The sequence below is a fragment of the Polypterus senegalus genome, chromosome 17, assembly GCF_016835505.1.
Source record: "Polypterus senegalus isolate Bchr_013 chromosome 17, ASM1683550v1, whole genome shotgun sequence".
In the NCBI taxonomy this organism is placed as follows: domain Eukaryota; kingdom Metazoa; phylum Chordata; class Cladistia; order Polypteriformes; family Polypteridae; genus Polypterus; species Polypterus senegalus.
Genome location: NC_053170.1, coordinates 170,653 through 197,507, shown reverse-complemented (window position 1 = coordinate 197,507; position 26,855 = coordinate 170,653). Strand labels below are relative to the sequence as shown.

General features: G+C 51.6%; 3 protein-coding genes across 5 annotated transcripts; 1 reads left to right on the top strand and 2 right to left on the bottom strand.

The window, feature by feature from the left end:
- Positions 1-12: 12 nt before the first annotated feature.
- Positions 13-10,462, bottom strand: vat1 (vesicle amine transport 1). Its single transcript, XM_039740536.1, is given in 8 exon segments — positions 13-175; positions 685-926; positions 1,817-1,906; positions 2,023-2,193; positions 5,947-6,154; positions 7,685-7,851; positions 7,854-8,431; positions 10,119-10,462. Coding segments are annotated over 8 exon segments (1,887 nt in total). The 3' UTR covers positions 13-88.
- Positions 10,326-12,430, top strand: rnd2 (Rho family GTPase 2). 3 transcript variants are annotated; one of them, XM_039740126.1, is made up of 5 exons: positions 10,326-10,472; positions 11,084-11,171; positions 11,280-11,389; positions 11,733-11,867; positions 11,985-12,430. In XM_039740126.1, exons 1-5 carry the CDS (start codon positions 10,461-10,463, stop codon positions 12,231-12,233), a joined length of 594 nt encoding a protein of 197 aa, XP_039596060.1. In that variant the 5' UTR covers positions 10,326-10,460; the 3' UTR covers positions 12,234-12,430. The 3 variants fall into 3 exon arrangements, with proteins under 3 accessions (XP_039596060.1, XP_039596058.1, XP_039596059.1); XM_039740124.1 differs by having other exon boundaries at positions 10,326-10,562; XM_039740125.1 differs by lacking the exon at positions 10,326-10,472 and adding an exon at positions 10,668-10,837.
- Positions 12,431-12,884: 454 nt separating this feature from the next.
- Positions 12,885-26,041, bottom strand: LOC120517681 (breast cancer type 1 susceptibility protein homolog). The gene is made up of 20 exons (XM_039740122.1): positions 25,880-26,041; positions 23,631-23,684; positions 22,470-22,550; positions 22,251-22,339; positions 22,054-22,160; positions 21,753-21,858; positions 21,610-21,649; positions 21,374-21,462; positions 16,895-18,619; positions 16,732-16,820; positions 15,368-15,485; positions 15,137-15,288; positions 14,879-14,966; positions 14,722-14,799; positions 14,597-14,637; positions 13,868-13,951; positions 13,688-13,745; positions 13,529-13,602; positions 13,308-13,371; positions 12,885-13,192 (listed from the first exon to the last, which is right to left on the bottom strand). The coding sequence occupies exons 1-20, from the start codon at positions 25,957-25,959 to the stop codon at positions 13,092-13,094; spliced, it is 3,318 nt and encodes a 1,105-aa protein (XP_039596056.1). The 5' UTR covers positions 25,960-26,041; the 3' UTR covers positions 12,885-13,091.
- Positions 26,042-26,855: the final 814 nt, after the last annotated feature.

Sequence of the window (26,855 nt, the reverse complement as noted above, 5' to 3'; positions counted from 1 at the left end):
GCACATGGCAACAAATGGGGGTCCCAAAGATTAGCGGACGACAGTGAAACCTTCATTACCACAGCCACACACCACCACTCAGTTGGCTTTAATTCTCTTCCTTCTTGACCTCGGGCACCAAAAGGACTTTGCCAACGTTCTTCCTCTCCTGCATCTGTCTCATGGCGTCTCCCACCTGCAGGGCAAAAAGGCACAGGTAAATCAGAATTTGCCGTATTGGCGCCACACACGAGGACACCACCGAATACAAGAAACACCAATGCAAAGAACAGGAGATGGGGGGCACTGAAAGACCCAGGCGGTCGAGGGGGTGCCACCTGCTCTGGCGACTCGTCCTTTTAGCTTTGTTTGGAGCAGGCGATGCCCACCTCTACAGCCAATCAGCCAGCCCCGTCCTCAGTGTGAAGAGACGCAGCGGCCAACCAGAGCAGGCCACGGTGGGCTCAACACAAACAGGCCGGACCTCCTCCGACGGGCTTTCTTGGTAGCGCAGGTGATGGCACTGTGCCCATAAACTGAACCGGTCCGGTCGTCCCAACGCCAGGCGGCCCTTTGCCTGAAATGGAGGATCACCGCCCAGGTCCACATTATGAAGACTACAGCAGGATGGCCGCCTGGCATCTGCGTGGTTACGGTTGGGTCCAGTCATTGGTACAAGAGACCCCAGGGGGCACCCACACTGACCTGTTCAAAAGGCCACACCGAGTCCACCTTGGGCTTGACCTTGCCTTGCTTGTAGAGCTCGAGCAGAGTCTTCATCACGGTGCCAATGAGCTCCATCTCGCCGTCCAGGCACCCGAGGTGATAGCCGCACACCGCCTTGTTGGAGTGCATCAGCTGGATGGCGTTGATGCTGAACTGATTCCACCAGGTCTTTGCCAGTGCCATGATGTTCTTCTTCTGGCCAGTCAGGAGGTTGGCAGCACCTGAAAGAGACAAGTGGGAGGGAGTCAGCAGCAGGCTGGGCCTTTCAAAGTGGCTGCCAGCCCAATCGGTGGTCTCCAAACTGAACTCATTCCCAGGGTGGGCTTAAAGTGGCATCCAGACAGCTGGGTCTTGTCACTCACAGCTTCAGAGTAAATGTGGTGCCAGCACTGAGGGACTAAGTGGCAAAGCACACTTCAGAGTCCACAGGGCAACAGATGTGCCCGAGGTGGGCCATCAATACCCACCTTCATTAAACCAGACAGAATCCCGACCACCGCATCAGAACGGGTACAAAAGCCCCAGTGAGCACCCCGTCGTCACACACAGCAGCATTTGTGTGCGCCACGTCTGCCAGTGAGCCCTGATACGACGCCCTCCAATATCACATGCCCGGCCTATTGCTGGCACGCCAAAGTTAAGTCAACAAGTGCCGTTTACATTGGGTGGCCTCCCTGTGGTGCACGACGTTTAGCCCAGTGCCCGGCTCCCCTCAGGAGACAGACAACCAGGAGTGTAGTGTGTGCCAATATGCAGGTGGGCAAACGGCTCATGCCCCCACCTTCCAAATCACTTCTCTCAAGTTATGCCCGACAATGGCAATGCCAGCCATTTAGACTGGGGTGGACACAGTTGGTCCTGGAGGGCCATGGTGGCTGCAGGTTTTTGTGCCAGTCCGGTCTCTCTCCGGATGTGCCTTCTTCATTTTATTGAATTAAGGCAGACGGGCTTCATTTTCGCCTGTTCATACTCTGATGCCCGATTGCTTATTTAACTCTTAAACGACGGCTTCTCGCTTTTAATGGCAGCAGGCGGGCAGCTCCCCATCAACGCCCAAGTGGCACTTGAGCAAGAAGGACTGACTTGGCCCACCCTGCTTGGCAGCACCTACCGTACGTGACGAGTTTTCCCATCGGCTTCAGCAGGTTGAAGGCTTTGCTGGTGTCGGACCCCCCAAGAGGGTCCAGAACGACATCCACACCTGCAAAGAGAAAAGTGCAAGATGACAAAACAAACACCAGGAGCCGAGTGGCCAATGGCACGGCAAGCAACCGAGGTGCCAGGCCAACAGAAGGGTGCCGCGCGCCACCGGCTTACCTTTGGGAGAAATTTTGCGGATCTCATCCACGTAATCCATGGTCCGGTAGTCAATGGCGTGTGCGACTCCGTTCTGTTTGATCACTTCATGTTTGGAGGAGGAGGACGTGCCAAACACGGTGACATTCTGGACAGTCTGGCACAGCTGTGTGGCAGCAATCCCCACGCCACCTTCGAGACACGAATGCAGACAGTTAGAGACGTCACCATCACGGGCAATCATGCAAAACGGCTGCCATTTAAAAGGGCAAACGGAGTTCATCAAGTATCAAGGGGAGAGGCGAATGCCCCCAAAGTGCCAGCGCCCACCCAGTTCTTCGTAACGCTAGTCTGACCCCACCCACGTCACCTTCTCAGCTCCTTCCATCTTCTGCCCTGCCGAATTGTCCACACGAGGCCTTAGAACATCATAGGGGGTCTGCTGCTCAATGGGACCCCCGAGCCCCTCTCTTTAAGGCCTCCATCTTGGCCTCCTTGGTATGAAGCCAGGCTTTCATTTTCATTTTTTTCTGCCTTCCCAAGCCCTAATTGTGCCCCACTCCATCTGTGGCACGTCAACCAACAAGAGGGTCTCTGCCAGTCCTCCAAGCCTAGAGGGTCTCATGGAGGCCAGTCACGTAAATTTAGTCTCTCGCTTTGCAGACCGATCACATGGTATGAAGCCCAGGCCTGGGCCCCTGGAGTCCGGGGGGGGAGTTGGGGGGGGTGCACAAACATCCAAAAGGCCACACGGCCATCGAAGTGCCATGCCGCGTGGGCGAGGCCCACCTCGGAGACCCACACACGTCCGCTTCACAACGCAGAGGAGGGCGGCCACAGCAATCCCACCCACTCGGCACAGTTGAGCGGAGCGGGCCTAAGCCAGACACCGTGCCAGGGGGCGGGACCGCCGTGTCCACTCGAGAGCCGCTCAGGCGACCTCCGATGAAGAGCGGCGCACAGCTGTCAAGTGGGTTTCCCGCACAGCTGGCTCCAGGCAACGCGCCCCCAAGGAACAATGCCTCATTGTTGTTTGCTCGCTGCAGTACATTAGGAGGAGCGGGCATGAAAAATTCATCACGAGTCCTGGCACAGCGGCCGGCAGCACCGCGTCAGCACACATCTGCGGCAGTGAGGAGATCAGGTTACCGGCCGCGTCGCCGCGGGAGGACCGCCACTTCCGCTCGCCATTGTTTGGGAATTCCTGCTCAGTGTGAACGTTTGACCCTGGCGCTCACTTCACGCCACCTCGGCCAGCCCCTTCCCCTCACCTGAGCCTTCGGACCCCGGGAGAATTCAATAAACACGACTGTACAACACAGGACCCTCCAGCTGTGCCCGGCCCCCTCGCCATCACGGGACCCCTAGCCGGGCTCTCCATGAACAGCAGGGCATTATGGGAAGAGAACATAAAACTGAAGGGCATCTTTGACTTTGTCCTGCAAATGTAAACAACGCAAGTCAACGCCTGGGGTGGCACCTGTGGCAGGGCAACACCTGGCTCAGCTCAGCGGGCAGCTTTGAAACGGACACACAAGGCACACGGCCACCATGACACTCGATTGTCTCCTTGACCCACCATGCCAACAGGACAGTGGAGGGTGCCATGAACACCTCCTCGGGGGTCTCAAAATGACACGTCTCTGGGTCTCCAAATATCAGTCCGGGCCCCTCGGGGGTCATCTTCTGTCCCCACACCAAACTGCCGAGGTCACCCCAAGTCTGAAAATCACAGAAATGACAGCCGATTTGAGGAGGACCTCCTCACCACCCTGCCGACTGCCGTTGAGGGGGTCCTCCATAACAGTCTGGTGCCGCAGCGCATCGTCTCACGCCAAACTCGACTCCACGAAGGTGCCGTAGACCTCAGGGGGTCAGGAAACCGAGGTCACCCGTCACCATCGAGGACACGTTAGGGAGCCGTCACTAAGAGCGACCCCTACTGGACACACAGACTGTTGCAGTCACACTGCTGGTAACGCCCATCTCGGGCTTGGCGATTTAGCGTTTTATTTTCTGTGCGACTGGCAGCGGGCAAATCTGTTCTCCTATTGTCTTACTTTTTTGTCACTGCTACCGTATTGAATGTTGTGATGGTGTCACCGGTGTCATTCATACGAACATCAAGACGATGATGCCACATGGCAGGAACATCAACAAAGAGGGGGCGACATCGGGATACGACACTCAGTAGGGGGGCCTTAAAACAAACAAAGGGCCACTGAAATAACAGATGGGGCGTTGCCACCTCAAAGCTCAAGTGCCCAGCGGGGTCACATGGCACTGCTCTGTACATACAGAGGGCTTAATACAATCAATCATTTGTCAGCCCACCCACATCAAGATGGGCAAGGACCACCCGCCAGCGTCTGCAAGCCCAATCCCAAATGCCACATCCCAAGCACTCCTTAGGGCCGACCTCCTTCAGCGACAGCAAGTGCCCACGGTGGTCAACGGGTAGGACTCAATGAGAACTGCCCAGAGGAGATGTGCCACACCCACAAAATAAAACAGAGCAGCAGGTGGCACAGGCCTCAGATGCCCATCAGTCCTTCAAGCTCTGAAACTGAAGCCTCGCCCTTGTGTGCCCTACACAGGAGACCCCCCCCAATCACCACCCCCAAACTGTAACATTTAACTGAAACTCCCAGCAGGCTCGGCTTCTCTCCACTGTAACCACAGGGGGCTGGCATGACCCCATTCTGACCTTCTGTCTGCAGTGTGCCACCAAGAGCAGTGCCATCTAGCTGTGCCCCCTCACACTCTTCAGTGTGGTGGCGGGTTTCCGACCTCAAGGCCCACCGCTTTACAGAAAGCAACAAGGCGGCCCACTTGAGGGGCCAATGGCGGGCAGGTGAAGGCCACAGAGGGGCCCCGTCACCAAACAGACCACCAAAACTAAAAGGCAAACGGAGAGGGGGCTAAAATAACACGACTAGGCAGAGTGATGCCATGAGCCCACCAGGGACGAGGGAAGGGGGCTAAACTAGTGGAATAAGCAAACCCCCCGCAGTAAAAATGTGAAAGAACGTGGGACGGGGCAGCGCCATGCAAGACAAAGAGTCACAGGCAACTGCATGCCATCCACATCCTGAACAAACACCAACCAGTCTGGGGGAGTCCATGGGGGGCACACACCGGTGAGTCCCCCCAGGAAGGCGCCACCCTGCTTTAATGTACAAAGGGGCCGAGGTGAGATGGCAGCAGGGGGCTAAACGGGGGCACAGAACAGCATAAGGGAGGCCTTGGTGCCCAAGTGGGTGAAACGAACCTCTGGCACCCCTGGGCACTCAAGTGGCTGCTGGCCTATCACGGTGACCAACTCACCAACCATCACCACCAGGACCCCTTTGTGCCCAAAGCTTTGGGTTTCAGTGATGAGGAAGGTTTGAAAGAGGACCTGCTTGAACACCTCTGGCACACCATGCCACTCTTGTGACAAGAGACCATGAGGATGGCAGGATTTGGAGCAATGGCCTCACCTTGGTGCCCGCGCTGATCCGAGTTTGTGCTCCTGGAGCGTTAAGAAATGAAATGAATGACCAGCTGGCACACGTCCTTGTGCTGACCTACCCAGTTTAACAGCCCGAGGATCCCAGGGTCGTCCACACACGTGATAAGTGACACCCCCAACACGTGACAAGTGACACCCCTTTATTTCACCTCGCCATCTTCAAATTCACAGTCAGAGAGCCCGGACGCACAGCAGGAAGAGGCACCGGGTGCCAGCCTGTCACCGAGCATTCGCACTCTGTCACTCACGTGACCCACGTAGCCTTGCCACGCATAGACGAGTACGGCGCAGATGTAAACGTCACTCTGACGCTCGTCGCAACAAACACACCAACCAATCGGGCCCAAAAGTAGGGGCACATCAAACCACGAGTGCAGCGCCCACCAAAATGCACAGTCAGGAAAACGGCGAGACCCCTGGCACGTCCTTACCTGCCGCCATGTGCACCAGGACACTTTGGTTTGGTCGCAAGTTTCCAAAGTCGAAGAGCATCATGTAGGCGGTCACATAGTTGACTGGCAGGGCTGCGGCCTCTTCAAAGCTCATGCCATCTGGCATCAGGAAAGTGTGGCTGACTGGCACAACCACCAGCTCCTGCCACATGCCAAACTTGTTCATCGCAATAACCTTGTCACCAACCTGTGTGGAAACAGCAGAAGGAGAGTCGGTGACACACAGACGATGGTCCACCGGGGGCACCACTCTATGCCAGTCGACCACCAAGGGCACCAAACCCAGCAGCCTACAGGTGCCCCATGAGCCTCAACAGCCCCTCTCCTGGCGAGACACTTGTGCCCGACTCTGCCAGTCAGTCAATCAGTGGACCAGCAGATGGCATCAAGTTGCCAAACATCTGGTCACAAGAAAAGGTTTGAAAAAGCAACTGAATTTGGGCAGAAAAACCTGAAAGTCACAGCAGCAGGAGAGAGCGAGGGGCACGAAGACCACAAGGGTCTCTGCCAGCCATGTGGCTCGGGGGGCTCTCAGTACTTAACAGCAGCCTCAAACCTGCTTAAGCCCAATCGGGGTCTACCTTGGCAACACTGGGCACAACCCTGGATGGAGGTGCCATCTCTAGGAGTGGAGACCACAGTACGGAATTCACACGGCTAACCTCTGAGCCCCCGTGTTGCCAAACTCTGCACTCAAAATGTTGAGGCACCAGCACAAGGGTCCGTCATTCCGGCCCGGGGGGCTTCCAATCAAACTCCATTCTCAATGCATCAATCAAACAGAGGGGTGCTCGATTCAGCAGATCAGGACCCCCACAAGAATCTTAAGGCGACACAATAAGGTAACCACGTTGAAAATCAAGTCGACTTGCGGGCATCTGTTGGCAGAAATGAAGAGGGGGGGAGCAGCAAGCAGACTCCTCATTGGGTCTTCAAATAGCAGCAGTGCTGGGACCCTCCAAGACCCCATACAGTCCAGTTACCATACTGGCCAAACAGACCAAGAGGTCCACGTGAGGGGGCACTGCAGCCACACCAAACAGGAATCGTCAACTCACCCCAGGACCCCCGAGGGCACATCCAAGGTATACAGTGCCAGTCACTTCTCAGGCTCTGCCAATGGGCTCAACAAAGTGTACCAGCACACACCAGCTACCCTGCCACCTCAGAAGAGCCTGCCAAGATGCACCAAAGCGTAAGCCCCCCATCATCATCATCACCACCACAGTAGGACACCCCACCATCATCTTAGTCGTCTGGGCCTCCAGAAGCTCACAAAGCAACACGAGGAGATTCGGGGCACCGGTCCACATTGGGGGCAACACGGGGGTCTGCAAAGATACACACGTGTCACTGAAAGGCGACCCCCCGTCTGCAGCTACTCAAACACACACGCAAAAAAACGGCAGGGGCTTTAAGGAAGACCCCGACACTTCACCACTCGCTCGGGGGTCCCACAAATAGAACTTCAAGGGACCCCGCCGGGTGTCCGACTGGCGCTACATCTGGAAAGGGGGGGTGCAGGGAGGAGCTCAGGCGCACAGGGCGCATGCGCGCAGAGACCACTGTTTATCCCCAACACAAACGATGGGCGGTGGCGTCGCTGGCCGAGTTCAATGGGGGCAAACCGGCGGGCTTCCCCGGGCAAACCCACCCCTTCAAACAAACAAACAAACCCAGTCATCACCATCACCGTCATCATCACTCTCGTGCCCACCTGTCGCTCGCTCACTCCTTCGCCAACCGCCTCCACGACCCCCGAGCACTCCATCCCGGGCGTAACGGGCGGGGAGGGCAGCCGGTCGTAGAGCCCCTGCCTGGCCATCAGGTCGGCGAAGTTCAAGCCGCAGGCTTTGACCCGCAGCAGCAGCTCGCCGGCTTTGGGGCGGGCGCGCCCTTCTTGGTGTGCAGCTTCACTTTGTCGTAGCCGCCGTAGCCGGAGAGAAGCAGGGCGCGGTACGAGGCTTCCTCCTGAGCGGGAGTCGCCGTCGCCTGCTCCTGCTGCTGCTGCTGCTCGTCCTCCAGCTTCGTCTCGTCCTGCGGCTTCTTGTCCTCCTCCTCCTCCTGCTGCTGCTGCTGCTGCTTTGGGAGGCTCCGCTGCTGTAGCCTGCTCGCCGGACATGCTGCCTGCACTGAGGACGCCCTGCTCAAGTGATGAAAACTCCGAAGACAGAAGGCCGTCTTTAAGAAGGCGCGAGCGAACGAGTGACGCCTCCGGACAAACTCGGCGTCCAGCGGGCGAAGCGCGCGCTCCGCTGCTCTCAGGCGGCTCTTAATGAGGCGCGTGACCGGCCGGCAGGAAGAGCGAGCGCGGACGCGCGCTCCGGAAACCTTAAAGGCGCCGCGCGCGCTCTTGACGATATCGGCGGTCACTCGTCCGCGCCTTGTGCGTGTGTGTGTTTGTGTGTGTGTGTGTGTGTGTGTGTTTGCCGATGAAAGCCGAGAGGTTTGAATCCCAGGGCTCCTGAGTCAGGACTGTCTGTACTGCAGGGAGGTGTCTGGCAGACCCCCTCCCCCCCATTCCGGGGCGCACGAATCGATTCAATCAAAGGACCCCCGGCCGCTGTCGATTTCTCATTCCTTCCCAAGGATGTGCTGTGTTGTTTGGGGGGAGGGGGGATTGGTGCCCTCCTGCCACTCGGATCTCCCCGTGGCCCTAAAATGTCATCAAAAACCCACTACTGGCGCCGAGTGACCCTGAGCAAGTCACTTCACCTGCTGCCTGTGGAACAACAAGAGAAACAGAACCAAGTGCATGAATCTCAGATATGGCGAGCCACCTCGGACAAATGCGTGAATGTAAAATGTCATCGAGTGGACATAACTGGTCCCCTTTGTCTGAGTGCTTGCCGCCCTGCTGAAAAAACACTGGCATCATTGCTGCTTTGGATGGCCCACTTCCTGTCTGTCCCTTGTCACCCCTTAGCTAAGTGTTCCTGGAGCTGCTGGACAAACTTCTTCCCGTGACATCCACTAAATGGGCAGACAGGGTGAGGTCTGACAAGCAAGAAATGAAACATGGGCATCTGAAGCATCCCGCCCAGCAGACCGGGAAGCACAAGACAAATGCCGGAAGCTGGATGTTTTTTTCCGGAGTGGCATTCCTGGCAGAGGTCCAGACCTGAAGTAGAGGGGCGGGTGGCTTCCTGATGTCAACGCCACCACGTGGCCCTGACCGCTTGTGCTGGACGTGTCACCTCCTTCTTCAGTCTGTCTTTGTGCAACGCCTCCTACTGGCGCTTGGGATCAGCGTAGACTGGAGAGAGCCAGCTGGGTGTCTGTGACATTTGGTGAAGTGCCGCTTGAGTTGTGGAGCAACTGCAGCGAGATGCCGAGTCCGCCAACATGCCCCATGGCACTCCTGCCACCTCCCTGTAGATAGAGTGGGTTTTTTGTGGACCGTCGGCCATTGATGCCCTACATGCTGTGCACCTGGGCTCGGTGAGGCCCTGTGAAGACTCCTGGCGGCCATTGGCCACCTCACAAATCCAGCCCACATGTTGGCTGGCGCTGAGCTGCGCACTCCGGTATCCAGTAGCAACAGTTAGCCCAGGCCTACGTCGACACTGACAATGTGCCCAGCACCTAGCAACCGCATCACTCAGGCACACCGGGCACTAGCTAGCTCTTACTGCGTGTGCCTCGTGCGCCTGACATGGATGGACGCGGCTGGGGGAGCTTAGAGGGCACACAGATGGCAGCTGACTGGAAGTCCGCAGTGTCTGGGGTGACCTCTCGGTCCTGATTGAAGGTGACGTGGAGTGCTCACTAGCCAGTGGCACGTAAGGCCTTGTTTAGAGCGATCATGTTTATTTTCTTACGTTGCCCTTGCTGGCTTCAGTAAGTGCTTACTTGGCATTACCACTGCTTCACCAGTCCATGTGGCTGACTTTGAACCCCAGCCCAGTTGCTTTTCTCCAGTGTTCCCTAAATGCTGAGTACAGATGCATAGATGTGGTCTGCTCTGCGCTGGCATCCCATCAGCTTCTGATTCCTGCCTCCAGCACGACGCTGCCCGGGCAGGCTGTGGCGCCCAAACGTCTTTAATCCGCCTTGCAATTGCATATTAACGAGGGTGATTTGAGTTTCCCTTACACTCCCATTCCGCAGGTGTGCCAGTCAGATCCGGGTCTGTTAACATGCGGACGCACCAATTGGAGGGGCGACCCTCATTACCGGCTGTGGACCCGCCGAGCCCTCCCGCCGTCTCGGGAATGTCGCGTGTCTGCTCCAGTCCGGCCACCAGCCGCTCACAGCTTTGTGAATGGCTTGGTGTTGACCACACCCCTGGTGGCAAAGCGAGGCTCGCCATTGGCTGCTTGTCCGAGTGGGCGGGGCGACGCCCAAGCCTTTCGCTCGAGCCCCAGAACGCGTTCGGCCGCAGTGGCGGAGCGGAGTTCCAGTGAGGCAGCTGTTGGCGGCTCTGCAGGAAATCTCTGCAGCCCGCCGGGGCTCCGGGGCTTCTGCGGGAAATCCTGGCTGCGCACGCCGGCATGGACAGTCCGGTGAGCCGCTGCAAGATCGTGGTGGTGGGGGACGCGCAGTGCGGGAAGACCGCCTTGTTGCACGTATTTGCGAAGGAGTGCTACCCGCAGGTACAGCCGGCACTTGGTGCGGATCCGCAGTGACGGATGGGGGAGAGAGGGATGGAGAGACGGAGGAGTGGAAGGGAGGAGAGGGGCAAACGTGGCCGAGAAGGGGATGAGGAGACGACAACGAGCGGACCGTAGAGGGATGGAGAGATGGAAGGGTGGAGAGGAAGATCCGATGGGCGCAATGGAAGTAAATGAGAAAGGGAAAGCCGATGGAAGGATGGACCGAACGAGAGGGTAAAGAAAAGAAGGAGGACGAGGCAGGGAGACAAGTTCTGGTAAGATGAACAAAATGAGGGGGGCAAGGACAGGTGGGGCTGCGCGGGGCAGAGAAGTGTGAAGACACCTCAGAGAGCCGATAGGAGGGACAGAACGGGAGTAAAGGGGGGTGATGGAGAGGTACAGCTGGGAAGAGAGAAAATCCAGCAGGGTGGAGGCAGAAAAGGGAAACGAACAGTCGGAGAGGAGATGGGCAGAGACGGGGCGCGTCTATGCCCCTCGTTTGACTGCTGCTTTCTTTGCAGAGCTACGTGCCCACCGTGTTCGAGAACTACACCGCGAGTTTCGAGATTGAGAAGCAGCGAATTGAACTTAACATGTGGGACACCTCAGGTAAACCTCCTGGCTGGGGAATCCTGGGTATGGGCTTGGCAGATTTCCTTCCTTGACAGTGCCCGGTATCTGATGCCCAGTGTCTCACCCCGCCTGCTTCTATTCCAGGTTCGGCGTATTATGACAACGTGCGGCCCCTCGCCTACCCGGACTCGGATGCCGTCCTCATCTGTTTCGATATCAGCCGCCCCGAGACCCTGGACAGCATTCTCAAGAAGGTCAGTGTGCGCTGCAGGCCACCCCCATGATGGTCACTCTCATAGTACTGGGATCAGAGCTGGCACAGGGTCACACATGAGTGGTTGGTGCCAGTGGCACAGCTCAGTATACCCCTGCGCTCTCCTTGCCAATTAGTATGCCAACTGCTGCCTTGTGAGACTATGCCAGCTGCCAGCTCCATGAAAGCCTAACTTGTCCAGGAGCAGTCAGTCAAAGGCGCCCAGTGTTCCTAGATGCCCGTGCCAGCGGACACAGCACAGTCCCCCGGACAAGTTTAATCACTTTTGTCTGGCAAGCTGCCCCTCCACTGGTCCCCGTCAGCTTGTCCTCTTTTTGTTCCAGTGGCAGAGCGAGACCCAGGAGTTTTGTCCCAGTGCCAAGGTGGTGGTAGTGGGCTGCAAGCTGGACATGAGGACAGACCTGAGCACGCTGCGCGAGCTGTCCAAGCAGAGGCTCATCCCCATCACACACGAGCAGGTTTGTGCCGGCCAGGCCCGCGGCTTTCGTATAGTGCCTTTCACGAGTGACGTGACGGGCATGGCTTTGGCACCGTTTCCACAAGGGGATTTACCCGCTCTCCTCTTTGCATTGCAGGGCAGCGCACTGGCACGGCAGATCGGGGCTGCTGCCTACGCAGAGTGCTCATCCAAAGTATCGGAGAACAGCGTGAGGGACGTCTTCCACCTCACAACGCTGGCATCTGTCAACAAGGCTCAGAAGAGCCTGAAGAGAAGTCACTCGAAGCGGGTGCCAAAGCGGCCGCCACAAACAGCCGGACACGTGGACTTGCTGGAGGCTGGAGAGATGAGGAAGGAGCGGGCGCGGAGCTGCTTGCTGATGTGACTTCTCCTCATTCCTTCCTTGGTGGTCCCGCGTCCTGAAGCAGGTTGGGGGCTAGCAGTTGGTTGACAGTGGAGAGGCAGAGACTAATGGCTTTTATCCTAAACTTGGTGGCCAAGCCTCAGGACCCCCGGCTTTGCATCGCTACATCTGTCAGCTGGAATGAGAGCTTCTCGACAAAATAAAGCACTTCCTCCTTACTGGCGTCCCGTCTGTTTAGTGGTGGGCAATGTGCCCACAGTGCAGGTGGGTGGTGTGTCTTCAAGGCCAGAAATCCCCAGTTTGCTCAAGCAGTGTCCCCCAACAGCCACCGAGGGTGGTCTCACTTAAGTGGAAAGGGTCTGGGCATTGGCAGCTTTAGGGTTGCTGGCCCAATGGTTAATTCCTCTTCTCCGTGCCAAGGTTGCCCTTCTGGGTGGCAAACCATTGGTGGGCACTAGAGGCTGGACAGCCCCCGGTCTCCTGGGTGGGATTAGACACATGCATGCAGTTCAGTGTACCAGAGCCACCACTGGGGCTGCTGCCCACTTTGCCATGACCAGATGCCATGCTTGTATCACCATTTTGCATTTCTCATTTCCCTCAAGTGTTTCCCTTAAGGCTGGAAATGCACCTTCATGTCCTGAAAGCCCAAGCCAAAGAAAGACTCAGATGTTGGCACAGGAAGAGGTTTTTTAATGTGAACTGGCATCCTGACCCGTAGAATCCTGCATTGTTAGAGCCATCTGGTCAGCTAAGGTCACCTGAAACCAGTAATGATAGTGTGTGTCCACTAGATGGCAGCAAGGGCCGAGTGGCTGGCTTCAGTTCTACTGTTACTGTAGAGTCCAAGTGAGAGGAGGAGGAGGAGGAGGAGCTCTGCTACAGGACGTAGTCAGACAGCTGCTGGCAGGAGAAGCAGGACACACTGTCCAGGATCCACTCCCACGACACAACCTGCACTTTGAATTTCCTCTTGAGAGCTGAACAGAAGAATTAAGGAAAGGAAATCAAAATGTAAAAGCGGGCAACGGAGCCACTTTTAGGGTGAAAGGCAGTCGTTTCTGATACTCGGCAGGCTTTACTACCTCTGCTTACCTTGAATATCTTCTGCACCATCGCCCTGGAGGTCCGGTTGCACAACTACCACTGGCATCAGCCCCTGGATTATGAAGAAGAAGAAGAAGAAGAAGACACATTAAAAAAAGTCCCCAATTTAAGAAGCACAAGGCACTTGACAATGGAGTGGCAGCCTTCTAAAATCAGAAGCCCACCAAAGCGAGGCTATCTGGCCCGTTAGCCGCTCTGCTCTTACTTACAGGATGGCTGGACAGCAGGGAGGGGACTGAAGCCACTTTGGCGCCACACAGCTCAGCCATTAGCTCCAGCTGGCCTAAAACCAAGAAAAGACACCCGTGAATGGCAACATCTCCACAGCACCTTCTTACCGCACACTAGCTGGACTTTCCATTTTCTACCTGCAGTCATGTCACAGAATTGGCCAAAGCAGCACACCTCATAAGCACGGAGTGGCAGCTGAAAGGGAAACAAGACCCAGTGAATGATTCCTATAGGAGGACAGGACCACCTGCGCCAGCTCTGGAGATGTGAAGATACAGACAAAGTAGATCTGAGCATCGCCTCCCACCGGAGCTTACCGTGCCATCTGCCAGGGTCCGCGCCCTCCTTGGGCCACCGTGATCCCGTCCATTGACAACGTCTCCCTTAACCTCAAACTCGGACTGCAAAACAGAGGAGTCGTATCTGAGTCCACTCTGGTCTGCGTGGCCAGTGCAGCTTGCAATTCAGTTACTCAGGTATGCTGGACATTATTTATTCATGAGGCACACCCTGCTACAGAAGTTTAGCTCCACATACTTTGCTCAAGATAGAGAAAGGCTTCAAAGGTATACTTAAGATGGTGCGGGTTGTCCAAGTGGACCCCTCACCGACGTCATTAAAGACCAGCGGGATTGAGGAGGACCACATAACGTCCACACTGAATGGGGTACAATTGGGGGGCTTCTGCTGATGATGTAAATCAGACCAAAACTGCCCTGAGTGTCCCACGTGTAGCCTTGCTTTGCCTTGTTACAAGGAGGACATCACAGTGCTAGGGACTGCGACTACACATAATTCCAGCCCTACGGGTCCGGGTAATGAGGAGCGACTGAAAGGAAGAAGTGTCTTTACAGTTAGGAAGGAGGTGATCTCATCACCAAGAACAGGAATGGAACCCACTGACAGGCAGGTGTTCCACAAGTGTGAGAAACAGTTCTTCATCCTGACATCAGGAGATGCACCAGCGTTAGGCCCACATGTGGCCTCCTGCTCCTCTAATGATTTATTTTCTGTAAATGCCCGTCTTCTGCGTGTAAACTACTCACCTCCTGGAGACGCCTGCCCCTTCGGAAACTCTCCTCAATCCCTGCAACACACAAGCCGCAATTTGCCACATGTCACAAAGAAGCCCCCTTTCTCCTCAGCCCCAGCCGTCCCCACCACTACTCACACTGGAAGCTGACCACCCACTTCCTCCCTGCGATGCCCAGGAAGTACTTTAAGGTTCTCTGACAAACAAGTTCCGCGTCTGTAAAGAGGATCAATAAGTAAGTAGAACACAGGGAAGCGGCATGCAGGCTGGCATCGCACAGATCTGAGCATCTCACCTGTTTGGATGACAACATGTGTTGTTTGTGGGGTTACTTCAGGTGCCAAGGTGCACCGAGCCTTCCTCGTAAACTTGTGTACCATCAACTGCAATCAGAGAGAAGAAAACATCTTAGAGCCTAGCAAGTACCTTCAAAGGATAAAAAAAAAAAAAACGTCAGCCCAACAGTCTGCTTCATGGTGTGCTGTGGCAGAGGGGCACCGGGTGACAGCGGAACTCTCGCCCACAGCAGCCATGCACTCCAACACCAGCTCACCATTTCATTTCTGTTCAGCCCCGAAGTCACAATTTCCAGTCTAGCCTTGGCAACAGAGGGGGGTGGCACAGGGGCAGGAATAACTGGGACAGCAGCACGGGGGTCTCCACCTTCTTTCACGTCATGGGCCAAGTTTCTCTTCGGGTCGGCTCCTTTTAAATAAAGGATCAAGTCAGTAATGAATGGCATGGTCAGGCATGGGTCACTTCAGTCCTGGCACTTCAGTCAAACCTTTTTCTCCAGATGGAGGGCCCTCGGCGTCCTGTGTGCTCTGTTCCTTGAGTGCCGCTTCCAGGACTGCCATCTCCAGCTCAATTTGTCGCAAATCTTGCTGCATTTTGACTTTTTGCTAAACACGAATCACAAGCACAAGTGGACTGTTATTACGTTCATTCGACTGCATTGCCTCAATCAGCTGTCTGTAATGCACTGGGCTGCTCCTCAGTAACTGCACATGGGCAGACGGTGGGCTGCAGCTCCAGCTGAGTGGCATCAACCCGCAGTATGCATTTCTACAAGCCTGACGCCCGGGCAGTCTTCTGAAGTGACCCCCCCGATCATGCAGTATTTACCCCCCGGTGTTATTATTGACATGACCAAGACGTCATCGCATTTCTACTCGTATCACATGACTTGAGATGGGAACGTCTCACTCTCTACTAGGAGTTCTTATCCAACACCCAGGGCAGCTCTGCATTGAAATATACGGACCTGGAAAATGAACATCGATCAGTATATGTCGGTCAGTCATTATCCAACCCGCTATACCCTAACACAGGGTCACGGGGGTCTGCTGGAGCCAATCCCAGCCAACGCAGAGGGCAAGGCAGGAACAAACCCCGGGCAGAGCGCCAGCCCACCGCAGTATATGCTATGTCTGAAACCATACTGGTTATGGCCAAGGATTCCTTGAATGATTTGTTCATTAAGGAACCTCCTTCCACAGTGCAAGTCCACAATAAGATGCCCGTCAGTGGCTCTCTTTCTGGATGACGTGGCTCTTCCTAAATAAATATTTATGTAGAGATGCTCCTCCAGTGAGCTGGGGGCTTAGACAACATTTGTATCATGTCAAGTATGTGGAAAACCCTCAGGATGAACACTGGGCTTTTTTTTTTTTTTCTTTGGCACTTGAACCTGGGGCTGTAATTTAGAGGTTGGCACAATCGATTTCTCATCTTTTACTTGGTAAGCTTCTACTCCATTGTTCGAAACAGAGACAGGGCCGCATATCACAGTGGTAGAGTGCTGTAGTGGGTAAGGCTTTGGACTTGAAATCCCACGACTGACACCGTGTGACCATAAAGAAGTCACTTGACCTGCCTGGGCTCCAATCGGAAAGCCAAAAGAAATGCAACCAACTGTATCATAAATGTTGAAAATCGCCTTGAATAAACGGGTCGGCCAAATGAGTAAACGTTAAAGGGCGATGGCAGAAACATCTCCACATGTCTCATCAATCAATCATTACTGTGCCAATCATATTAATCATTAATAATTTGGAGCCATCCTCTTCACTAGATTGCCCTTAACATGCGTTTAGTTATCAGTATTAGGTAGAAGAACTGAGCGAGAGTTTGTGAAAAGCCGTTTACCTGGGTAGTGAGGAGCTCCTCTCCAGAGCAGTCATCCACCAGCGTGCTGCCCTTCTTGCCAGACCTTTCGCATTTCAGAGTCTCGACGTCTGCAAAAACAAACCATCATGACTTGCTGTACTTTGCACAAACTTGCCTCCACCAACCTGGCGCACAGACCTACCTGCATGCTCCAGTCCTTTCTCAGCACAGCCACCCTTTGTGTCATTTTGGGACACACCTCGAGGGACAAGATGTTGTTGATGCTTGAGAAGAGGTGGGGTAGAAAAGAGGTCCTGACTTGAAGAGAAACAGCCATTCCTGCAAGATTCTTGCGTCTCTCCTCCTTCAGGGTTTGACCTTTCACCCCTGGGTGTCAACATTTGTTGATTTCTTTTTCCAAACAGCTCATTGAGTGAAGGGAGCACCTCATCTTCACTACAGCCAGAATCGGAGGACTGTAACCTTTGCGCGGCCTTCTTTCGGTGGCCCACACTTGGGGACTGACGTTGGAGCAACCCATCTGGGGTCAAAGAAGTACAGAGCTCACCCTCTGGCCGGGACTCTGCACTGCTCTCAGATGTCTCAGGGGAGTGGGTGGCCCCTGGCCAGGACGTTTCCTCCGTGGTGACGTGAGGCAGCTTTTCTACTGGACCGAGGGCAGCAGTCCCACTAGCCTGGACGTTTCGAGTCATTGGGTTTTCACCACATTCTGGTTCCCGAGCTGGACGTGGCTCCAGGTGAAAAGACTTGCGTTTAGCAGATTTAAATTCTTTTAACAGCAGCTCTGTGTCTAACTCACTGTCCACAAGGTCTAGCTCCCTCTCTTCATTAGACGCCTGCTGGGATTCTGACCGAATACGAATGACTTGCTCCACGCCCAGCACTTCTAGCGTCTTCTCAGGATTCGGCACATGTGCCACTTCCACATCTATGGCTGCCTCCTGAATACGATAGCCAGGATGTTCACTCAAGCCTTCACTTGCAACTGTCTGCAGTGAACTTCTGGGGCAGTAGCTAATGTGCCCATCACTCGTGCCAGCGCCAGCATCACTGCCTTGGGATGTCTGCCTACTAATCAGTGCCAAAGGTGGAACAACTTTGCTGGATCTGCTGGTAAGTTTGTACTTTTTTTTGTACTTTTGGCTCTTTTTTTTTCGGGCTCCTCCGGCAGTCTTCACCTCACTCTTCAGAGTGTCTCTCGTCTTCCTCAGTGAACTTGCCAGACCTTCCTTTCTAGCATCAGTGTTCTTAGTGGAGACGCCTTCCCCACAAACATTATCTTCACCCTCTGCTGCCTGAATGCTTGTTGTATTCAAGATGGATGGTTTCTCGGAATCATCCAGATATTCCCAGCTATTCACCTGATCAAGCGTTTGTGCTTCCTCCTCATTGAAAGCTGAGCAGGACTCAGCAGAGCTCTTCGTGTCTGGGAGCGATGTCCTGCTTAAACGAGTACTCTGCCTTTTCTCTCTTCTATAAACTCTCCCAAAAACCTCATCCTCTAGAAGATGCCGGGGGTCCGGAGCCCCTGGTTTCAGGCCAGCTTCACAATCATTCCTCTTTTCTGTACGGTCGTCGTCTGTCCTGGAGACTGCAGGACTCTCGGTGGCATTCAGGAGCCACTCAGAAACTCTCTTGATGCTCTTCCTCACTCGTACCTCGGCATCACCAGTGGATTCAAGTGGCTCTGCTTTTCTGTCAGTCATTGGACTAAGTGTTCTCCTATCAGTTACGTGAAGATCTCCTCTATCAGAATTGCCGGCCATGTCATGTACTCCACTTGCAGAATGTGGGCTCTCCGACTGCTTCAGGGTGCTGACGTAATCCTGATCTGTATCTGCCCATGTAGTTGGTAATGAATCTGCTTCAGCACACTCCCTGCGTCCTTCCTGCAGACCACTGCTCTCTAAAGGAACACAGACAAACAAATGAGGAGCTACTTGGAACCAGCAGTTGCTAGCCGTGCAAGGACTCGTGTAATCCCACGAAATCTGAAATCTAAGGTTCTTTCTCTCTTTACAGTATTGCCGCTCATTCATCATAGGTGCCACTCATTCTGTGCGTGTGTCGATTGTCCATGTGTTTGACTTGCTTGGCTACTGAGAGATCGTATGCCTTGTTGAAAGCCCTGCAGCATCTACTGCAGACCAGAGTTTCAATAAAAACTCTTCCTCGTTACGCTAAGCTGTGTTCTCTGCAATGTACAGCAAAGTCCTTTGGTTTTACTGATTACAACTTGTTATTTTCAACAGGTGACGTTTTGAACATGGCTACTGGCAGGCTTCATGATGGTAGTTATTGTATCCACAGTTGTATTGTCATCATAATAAAGGAATGTCAAACTGCCCCTCCTCATCATCATCATCATCATCACTGCACCGGCACACAGAAATCATAACTTGACAAATGACTACAAGACCACGGCTACTAATAAAAAGACGTGGCCATTACTGCAGAGAATACACATCGAGGTAAAGCAGTAAGCAGAATGAACACTGTGCAGTTCCTCAAGGGAGAAGATGCAGCATAAAGCTAACATTTTGAGGAAGCTCGTAGGTTTAAGGAATTTACAGTTGAGTTTCATTGTTGCAATTAGGAATTTCTTCATCGGGTCCTTCCTGCTGCGATTAACAGTGTGTCGATATACATGTGGTTGAGCGTTAAAAGTAAAAAAAAAGTACAAGCACTGCAGCTATGCAATTAAATCACAGGCCAACGTTCAATAGCGAACACTGTCCCACAGTTTCTAAAGTACATGGAATGAAGTTATGACTGCTTTCAATTATTTCTGATTTTATATCTCGAGCACACGCAGATAAAGTGCTTTTACTCCCTCAGAGTCACGCAGAGAGCGCCAAGTGCAGACTGAGCTACTGGCCTTGTGCTAAAAGTAAATCATCATGGCCAACTCAAGCAGACGCACAAAACTGCAACAACAGGCTCGGCTGCCAGCCCTGAGGAAGAGAACGGGCATCTAGTGGGGCAGATTTCCTGTTGCTGCCAGGTGGGGATCGGGACTAACAGACACGAGGAGAGTGCCGGTGGCTTTGAGAGGGCGTAACTAGGGCTGGAAGAATAAGCGACATAAACTGCATTTGGGACGTGCAGCCACACTGCGGTGCACTGGGGGAAACACAGACACGCAAGTTTGGGTTCCACAAGCTATCAGATATTCTAAGCATTCCTCCAGTTTAGTAACTGGCACATTACTCAATGATAGTCTAGTCTTACAGTCCGACCAGTTAACAGGTCTTAGAAGATGGTCAGAATTGTTCAAAAATATAAAAAAAAAATATGATTCTAAATAGTTGCCTCACACCAAATTCAGCAATAATATTAAGAAGACGACATCTTTAATTCACAAAGACCTGCCTTGCTTGAGTGAGCTCGTACGTATCTGTCTAACTAGCGTACTAAACAGCACCGAATCGCTGCGCAGTACACTTGAACGGCAAGGACGCATTTCTGTAGATTTTCATTGGACAGAATGTGTACCTAAAACAGCGTACTGATAACAATAACTCGATGACACAACAAAGGGACAGCACCCTTAACAAACTAATTCAATGATCTCAAATCGTTAAATTGCGAGGCCACACATGAAATCCTGAAGGATTGCTAACATGAATGTAGCAGCGTCATTTTTCCACCCAGTGATTAGTGCTGCTCCATCACAGATGCAGAGTACGCAGTTGTAGTTCAAGTGTAGGGTTTTGCCCAAAGACCGGCGTGTTAATCGGCAGTCCAAACTGGCCCTGCGTGTCTGCGTTTGTGATTGGGCCATGCAATGCCATCCTAACCTGTTCTCCTTTCTTGTCCTGCCAGGGTAGGCTCCAGCTCCCATGGGCCTGAACTGAATTAGGCTGCTTTGGGAACACAGTGTTACGTGAACCTTTTGAGGCAGGGTATGCATTCAGGACATGATGATGATGATGATGATATGATGGAATCGCTGGGGTTTCCTCTCTTCCAAGCTGTGCTTTATGGTGGACTTAAACGATGTGTCAGGACACAGCCATGGAATTTCTTCTTATGTCCACTTGACTTGAAGGTACTACAGCAAACACAAAAGTGATACCTGGACACAAATCTCTTATACCCAAACACAACATAAAGACTCCCTGAGGTGTTGCAAGCTAACAGAAACCTCAGCCTTAAATGTGCAACACTAGTGTGAAGGTTGAAGAAATGTACAGGTACTCTAATAATATTTATTAGTCCCTCATAGAATTCAATTGATTTCCACAGAAAAAGGCATCAGAGAAGTACAGGAGGAGCATCAGAAACACCAAGAGCATATGAATTCCTACAATTCTATCTGCTTAAACGCAAGACAAGACCAAACTCCACGGCAAGGCTTTAGAGTTAATCCCGGATGTAAACAAGTGTCTCTCCTCAAGAACAATCAAACTGCGCCAGGAACCAAACCAGACCATGACATGACATGCCTGAACCTTCAGATTCCTTCCTGACACACCAGTGAACAGTTGCAGAAGCAGAAAAGGAAGTGCAAATGAAACAACGAGCTGCAGACTACGGATGTGAAGTAACAAACCTAGCATCTCCACAGCAAGTAATAAAGTAAATGTAGTCACTTAGTATTTAAAATGACCGGAGTATCACTTAAATCACAAAGCATAAGCTGCACAGAAGTTCATACCCACTTCAGGAGGTCGGGGCTTCCTCTGACTTCGTCGAGCAGACCGAGCGCTATCCACTCCGCCATGCTGTAAGCCAGGCTCTTGTCGTCTGAGAATAAAAGCAGAGTTCACTCAGAAGGGGCACAGACAGACATTAACGTAAGATCGCCAAGATCCTGCCAATGCAGAGCCAAGCTTACAAAATGATCAGACGCACACACAAACACCACAGCAGAAAATAAATCAGCAGACTTACGGTTTAGAGGACTTCCTTCCAAAGAGCAACACCTTTGAGTCTGAAGGCACAAAACAGAAAAAAATACAAGAAAGAACAACTTATGGGAGAGCGTGTGACAAAGTGGGCAAAAGAAGCACAAGTCGAAGCTGCTCCTCACTCACCCGTTTCGACGTACATTAGCCCTCCTGTTTCCAGCATGCGCCTCTTTCTCTGAATGGAGGACTTTCTACTGACCACTTCTGTAACAACAGTGGGGGACGGAATCTCCTGTGGAGACAAAATACAGCAAGTTCAGCCCGCACCAAGTCAAGTGCCCCATAATATACGGTATATTATTTCAGGAGGTCTGTTGCACATCTTCCCAGCAGAACAATGGACTCCAACACATCCAGATAAAGGATCCCCTTCATTACAAGCACCCCACCTGACACACGTTACTAGTGCACAGGTATGACACCTCACCCCATCTGCTTCACTCCTCTCTCTACGTGTGGGGGGCACATGCTTCCTGAAGTTGGCATGAGAGCTCTGAGAGGATTCATGCTGACAGCTCCGGACATCGATGTGGACTGTAGACAGAAGACAGATCAAAAATGAAAGCCGATTTCACTCCACTGTCACCCGTGAAGCAGATGCACGCCTCAGTATTGCCTACTCACAGTCACTCCCTGTGTCACGCTCATAAGCACAAATCGTTCTCAACAAACCGTCGACAAGTAATTTAAAGCGAGGACTGTCCTGAAGACTCCTGTCAAAGCAAACAATGAAAAAGTGTCCGTCCTGGTGAATTCAGGTGTGGCCGAGCCTAAAGGTAGATCGGCAGTCACTAATGCCACAGTGAAACAAAGCATGGCAGCGCCAGCAGCTAGCATTCTTACCTCTTCGTCACTTGGCTTTTGCACAATGGGCATTGTGCTGGTCCTCCTTTGGCTCTGCTCAAAAGCTTCAACATACAAAACCTTCACAGGGAAAAGAAACAAGCAAAGTTGGAGACGTTTCTTAGCAAACAGGTCACACAGTGAAGCATTTTAGGCAAGAAGACGGAGAGCAGATGGCACCCTGTGCAGAAGACTGGGGTGGCAAGCATGCAGTGACATCCACATTGTTTGGTAGAGCAATCATTTTCAGGCAAGATGGAGTAGCAAGTACAGCTAATCACAGACAAAATGTACCCAAATCACACTGATTACTGTCTTGAAAGACAAGATCATATATCATGAAAAATAATAAGTAAATCAATAAATAATACGACAACAACGAAACATTTGAATGCATTCCTGACAGAGCATACTACGTACTGTTTTACTTTACTATTCTGCTTTCGTTATAATTTTATTATATTTGTAATTGCGGATGATGTGCTCGACTTGTCATGGCAGTGCGATTTCTTTAAAGATATTCTTCTTTCTGTGCCCCCCATCAGGAAATGCAAACTGGACGATGAGATGACTGCTTGACTTACAGTACAAACACAAAAATATCCTTTTAAACATACAGTAAGAATATTTTGTAATCATCAGAAGATTGATGAGTGGAAGACAGTTAACAGCGAACTCCATAAAAGGGAGACCTCTGGAGGATCATTGGTCCTTTAGGGTAGGAAAGGTGACATTTCTCCTGGCCTGCTTATCCAAATCAATACAGACTTGAGCATCTAGAACTGCAATATGATTATTTAGTGATTGAATGCCATGTCTGTCAAAACTAATGCCAAACGTTCACAGCCACTAGGATGTCTTGCTGCTGGCCAGGAGCTCGCTCCGTCCGTCCGTCCGTCCGTCCGTCTGTCTGTTCCACACAGCAGCATTACAGCCAAAGGCTCCCCATGCCTGGCTTTCCACTGCTCCATGGCTAGGATTACGTCACCCAAAACCCAGCCTAACTTCATCTCTGTCATGAAGAGGGGCCATATTCTCATCCTGCCACTCATCCAGTCTCTCATTTTATATCACACTCACCTAATTCTGTGACAAAGCCTCCATGCAACTCGTGTATTTTCATTAGCCCACCAAACCACTTCAGGGTAGCACAATACCTACCTGCAAAACTGGTGATCACAGCGTGTGGCAACCGGCTCCTTCATCAGGTCCAGGCTGAAACAAGACATTTCACACTTAGGAAGTGCAAGGGCTTACAGGCTTAGTTGTTGATATTAATCAAAGATAATATTTAAGTAACTATGGTATATTTCTATTGTTTTTGTTCATTACTCTTTGGAAAGCACCTTGAGTTGCATGTAAATGTATAATAAGGTGCTATATAAATAAAGTTATTATTATTATTATCCTCCACAATGCCAAAGAAGAAAAACTAAACCATAGACCTCCGAGCTCCTAATGGCCCCATTCAGCAGAATGCTGCCCCCCAGGTATGGAATATTAAAATTCATTCTCAGTAACTGAAGTGTAATATCACTAAAGCTGGACAAAATAATGAGAATGAAGACCACCTGAACTGGTCAAACCTGCAGATTAGAAGGACCGAGAAATCACTGAGGACGTCACACTGCCCTGGACTTGCTAAGCTTATTGAAATGACGTCCACAACTGAAAATTACTGGAAACATCAGGTAGGGCACCAGGGTTTTTAATGATAAGCACTTATTTTCAACCAAAATATCCAAAATGTTTAAAGGCGATAAATTCCTAATTGAAGAATAATTAGTGAACTTTCTCGGTTTCCTCCCACAGGCCTTACAAAAACAAATTCTGACAAACCTGACATTCGAGTCAAATCAGACATGAGGGAGGTTGCTGTTCTGTAGACTAAAACAGTGTGACCGCGGTGTTCTTTTAAATGACACATTCTGTATTCCTTCAAGTATTTTTGTCTCTTAATTGGAGCACACTGCCTCTTGCCCCAGGTATATGTTTTCCTGACTGAAGTCAGTATTTTAAATAAGTTTATAAAACAAGTCTTTAGGAATGCTATCTCATTAGCAGGGAATGTAAGCTGTCTTTAAAGTGAATCATACATTCTAAAATGGACCGCATATGTTGATATGTTCAATTACTGCTAATCTAAAGTGCAGTCATAAGAGACGTTCCCTTTTTGTGAGACTTTACACCATTACTGATGCAAGTCCAGGTGTCCTCCCTCATTACTATTCTTGAGCGATTTCCTTTAACTCCAGGGTCCAATTTCAATCAGTGAAACCTAAAGGTACTCATTTAATGGTGTTGTCCTCGGAATACAAAAGGGAATGCAGCCATGAGTGTCAAGTGCTGCTACCTCTGCTCGGAGTTCTGCTAATGACGACCTTCAAGCTTTCAGTAACCTTGCAGTTCTGGAGACCTCTTTCCAATTCCCACAAATAAACTGGAAGGAGACACCAAGCGTAAACGGCCAAATGGACGACTTTATAGCAGCAACACACTGATCATGTTCAGTTCGTTTGGATGCTTACTCTTGCATGTTACGGTGCGGCCTGGCAGATGTGACATGTCTCTAGTGCCCGGCTACACAGCGCTACATAGCTTTGGTGTGCAGGTTTTCACTGCCGATTATTGGTGGTGTTCTACCACAGAAGGTACATTTGTATCCCAGCTTTTTTACGGATGTTTATTCAAACATTTTGACCCACCATTGCCACCGTGAATTGGGAAGAAAACTGGCAACCTGATCTTGAAAATGTAGCACTAATAACCTGGAATTGGATTAGTGAACTTTGCTTTGGTGTCAGAAGCACGACTCTGAAATGTCATGATGTGTAAAACTGGAAACGTCGCTGCTTCAAAATGGGAAAGTCTGGTTAAATGTGAAATCCATCCATCCATCCAACCATTAGCCTAACACAGGGTCTGCTGGAGCCAATCCCAGCCAACACAGGGCGCAAGGCAGGAAGAAATCCCTGGGCAGTAAATGTGAAATCATCTTTAAAAATACGCACATCCACACCAAAATAAAGACTTGTCATTTATGAAAAGAATCTAGGAGAAGTAAAATAAACCTCAGCAACAATATACAACTGATGCCATTACTTCGGAGACATCCAGATGAAAAACTCAAATGAAGCCCCCCACAGCCCCGCCGACTTGCGAAGCTGAAGTAGGATATTATTGTCTGCTCTGTGTAAAAAGCAGTAATGTCGATAGGCTTCATTATTATTTGTTGCCAACACAAAGTCCTCGGGTGTTTACCATCTCGTTTAACTGCATCAGTTTTTAAAGACAAGTCACAAATGTAGAAAACGATACGCCACTCGCGAGTGAATTTGACAACGAGCAGCAGTTCCCGAACGTGTACAGAATGAAGCTTCGTGTACGGCTACACGGGTGGCGCTACTCACCAGATTGGACACTGCAGGTTCTGGTGAATCTTCACTAAGAGCAGCTTGACATCGTCAATCTTGCAGCTGGAGGTCTGCATCGTGCAAAAGAACTCGCCGCCCGAACGCAGCGATGCGCCGATTTGTTTACCTTTCTTCTTCCGTCTTTTTTCGCGCACTTCGAGTCGCCCGCCAGAAGGTTACGTACGAACGTCGTGACGTCATCGTCACGCCTTAACCCTCCTATCGTTGACGGGATTCGTCCCAGGTTATCCGGAAACAGCGAATTACAGCCGCTGCTGACTGAAGCCACCCGAGAAGTCTGACGACGGACGCCCTCGTGGGAAACAACGCTGCTCAGTAATCGTTAAACACTTTCGTCTAGAATATAACAGAACTGGACACCTGAAGATATAAAACTAGCGGACGAGGCATGAACTTAGTTAACTGGCAGCGCCCACCCCCTCTCACTCTTTCAGTTCTTGAGAATGCCGAGTGGCGCACAGTTTAGTTCTGCAGCTTCACCGCTCCGAAGTTTGGGATTCAAATCCTGGCCTGGTTACTGACCTTGTGGATGGATGGACGGACGAGTTAAGCTGTGCTTGTTGTTTGCGCTGCCAAGTATTTTAAGTTACATGAAGCCTGGCACCAGAAAAAATGGCATTTGTTATCATTACTAACTCATTCAGGTCCTGCTTCTACTGTAGGACACCAAAAAGGAGTTCTTTTTTTTTCCTGCCTTTGTCTCCAAACCCAGACAGAAGCAGATGTGACCAGAGAGTTGCCAGGAAAGGAGGGACAATAAAACATATATTTATAGAGAGAGAGAGAGATGAACGCCATAGTGGATGGGGTGGGATAGACTAACAGACTGGATGACCTCAACAGTTCAGACTGAAATACCCTGAAAATGGTCAAAAAGATAAGGATGTCCAGTTATAAGTGATGCCAGCGTCAATCGCTCTTACACATGATCTGAACAAGTCAGGGAATGTAA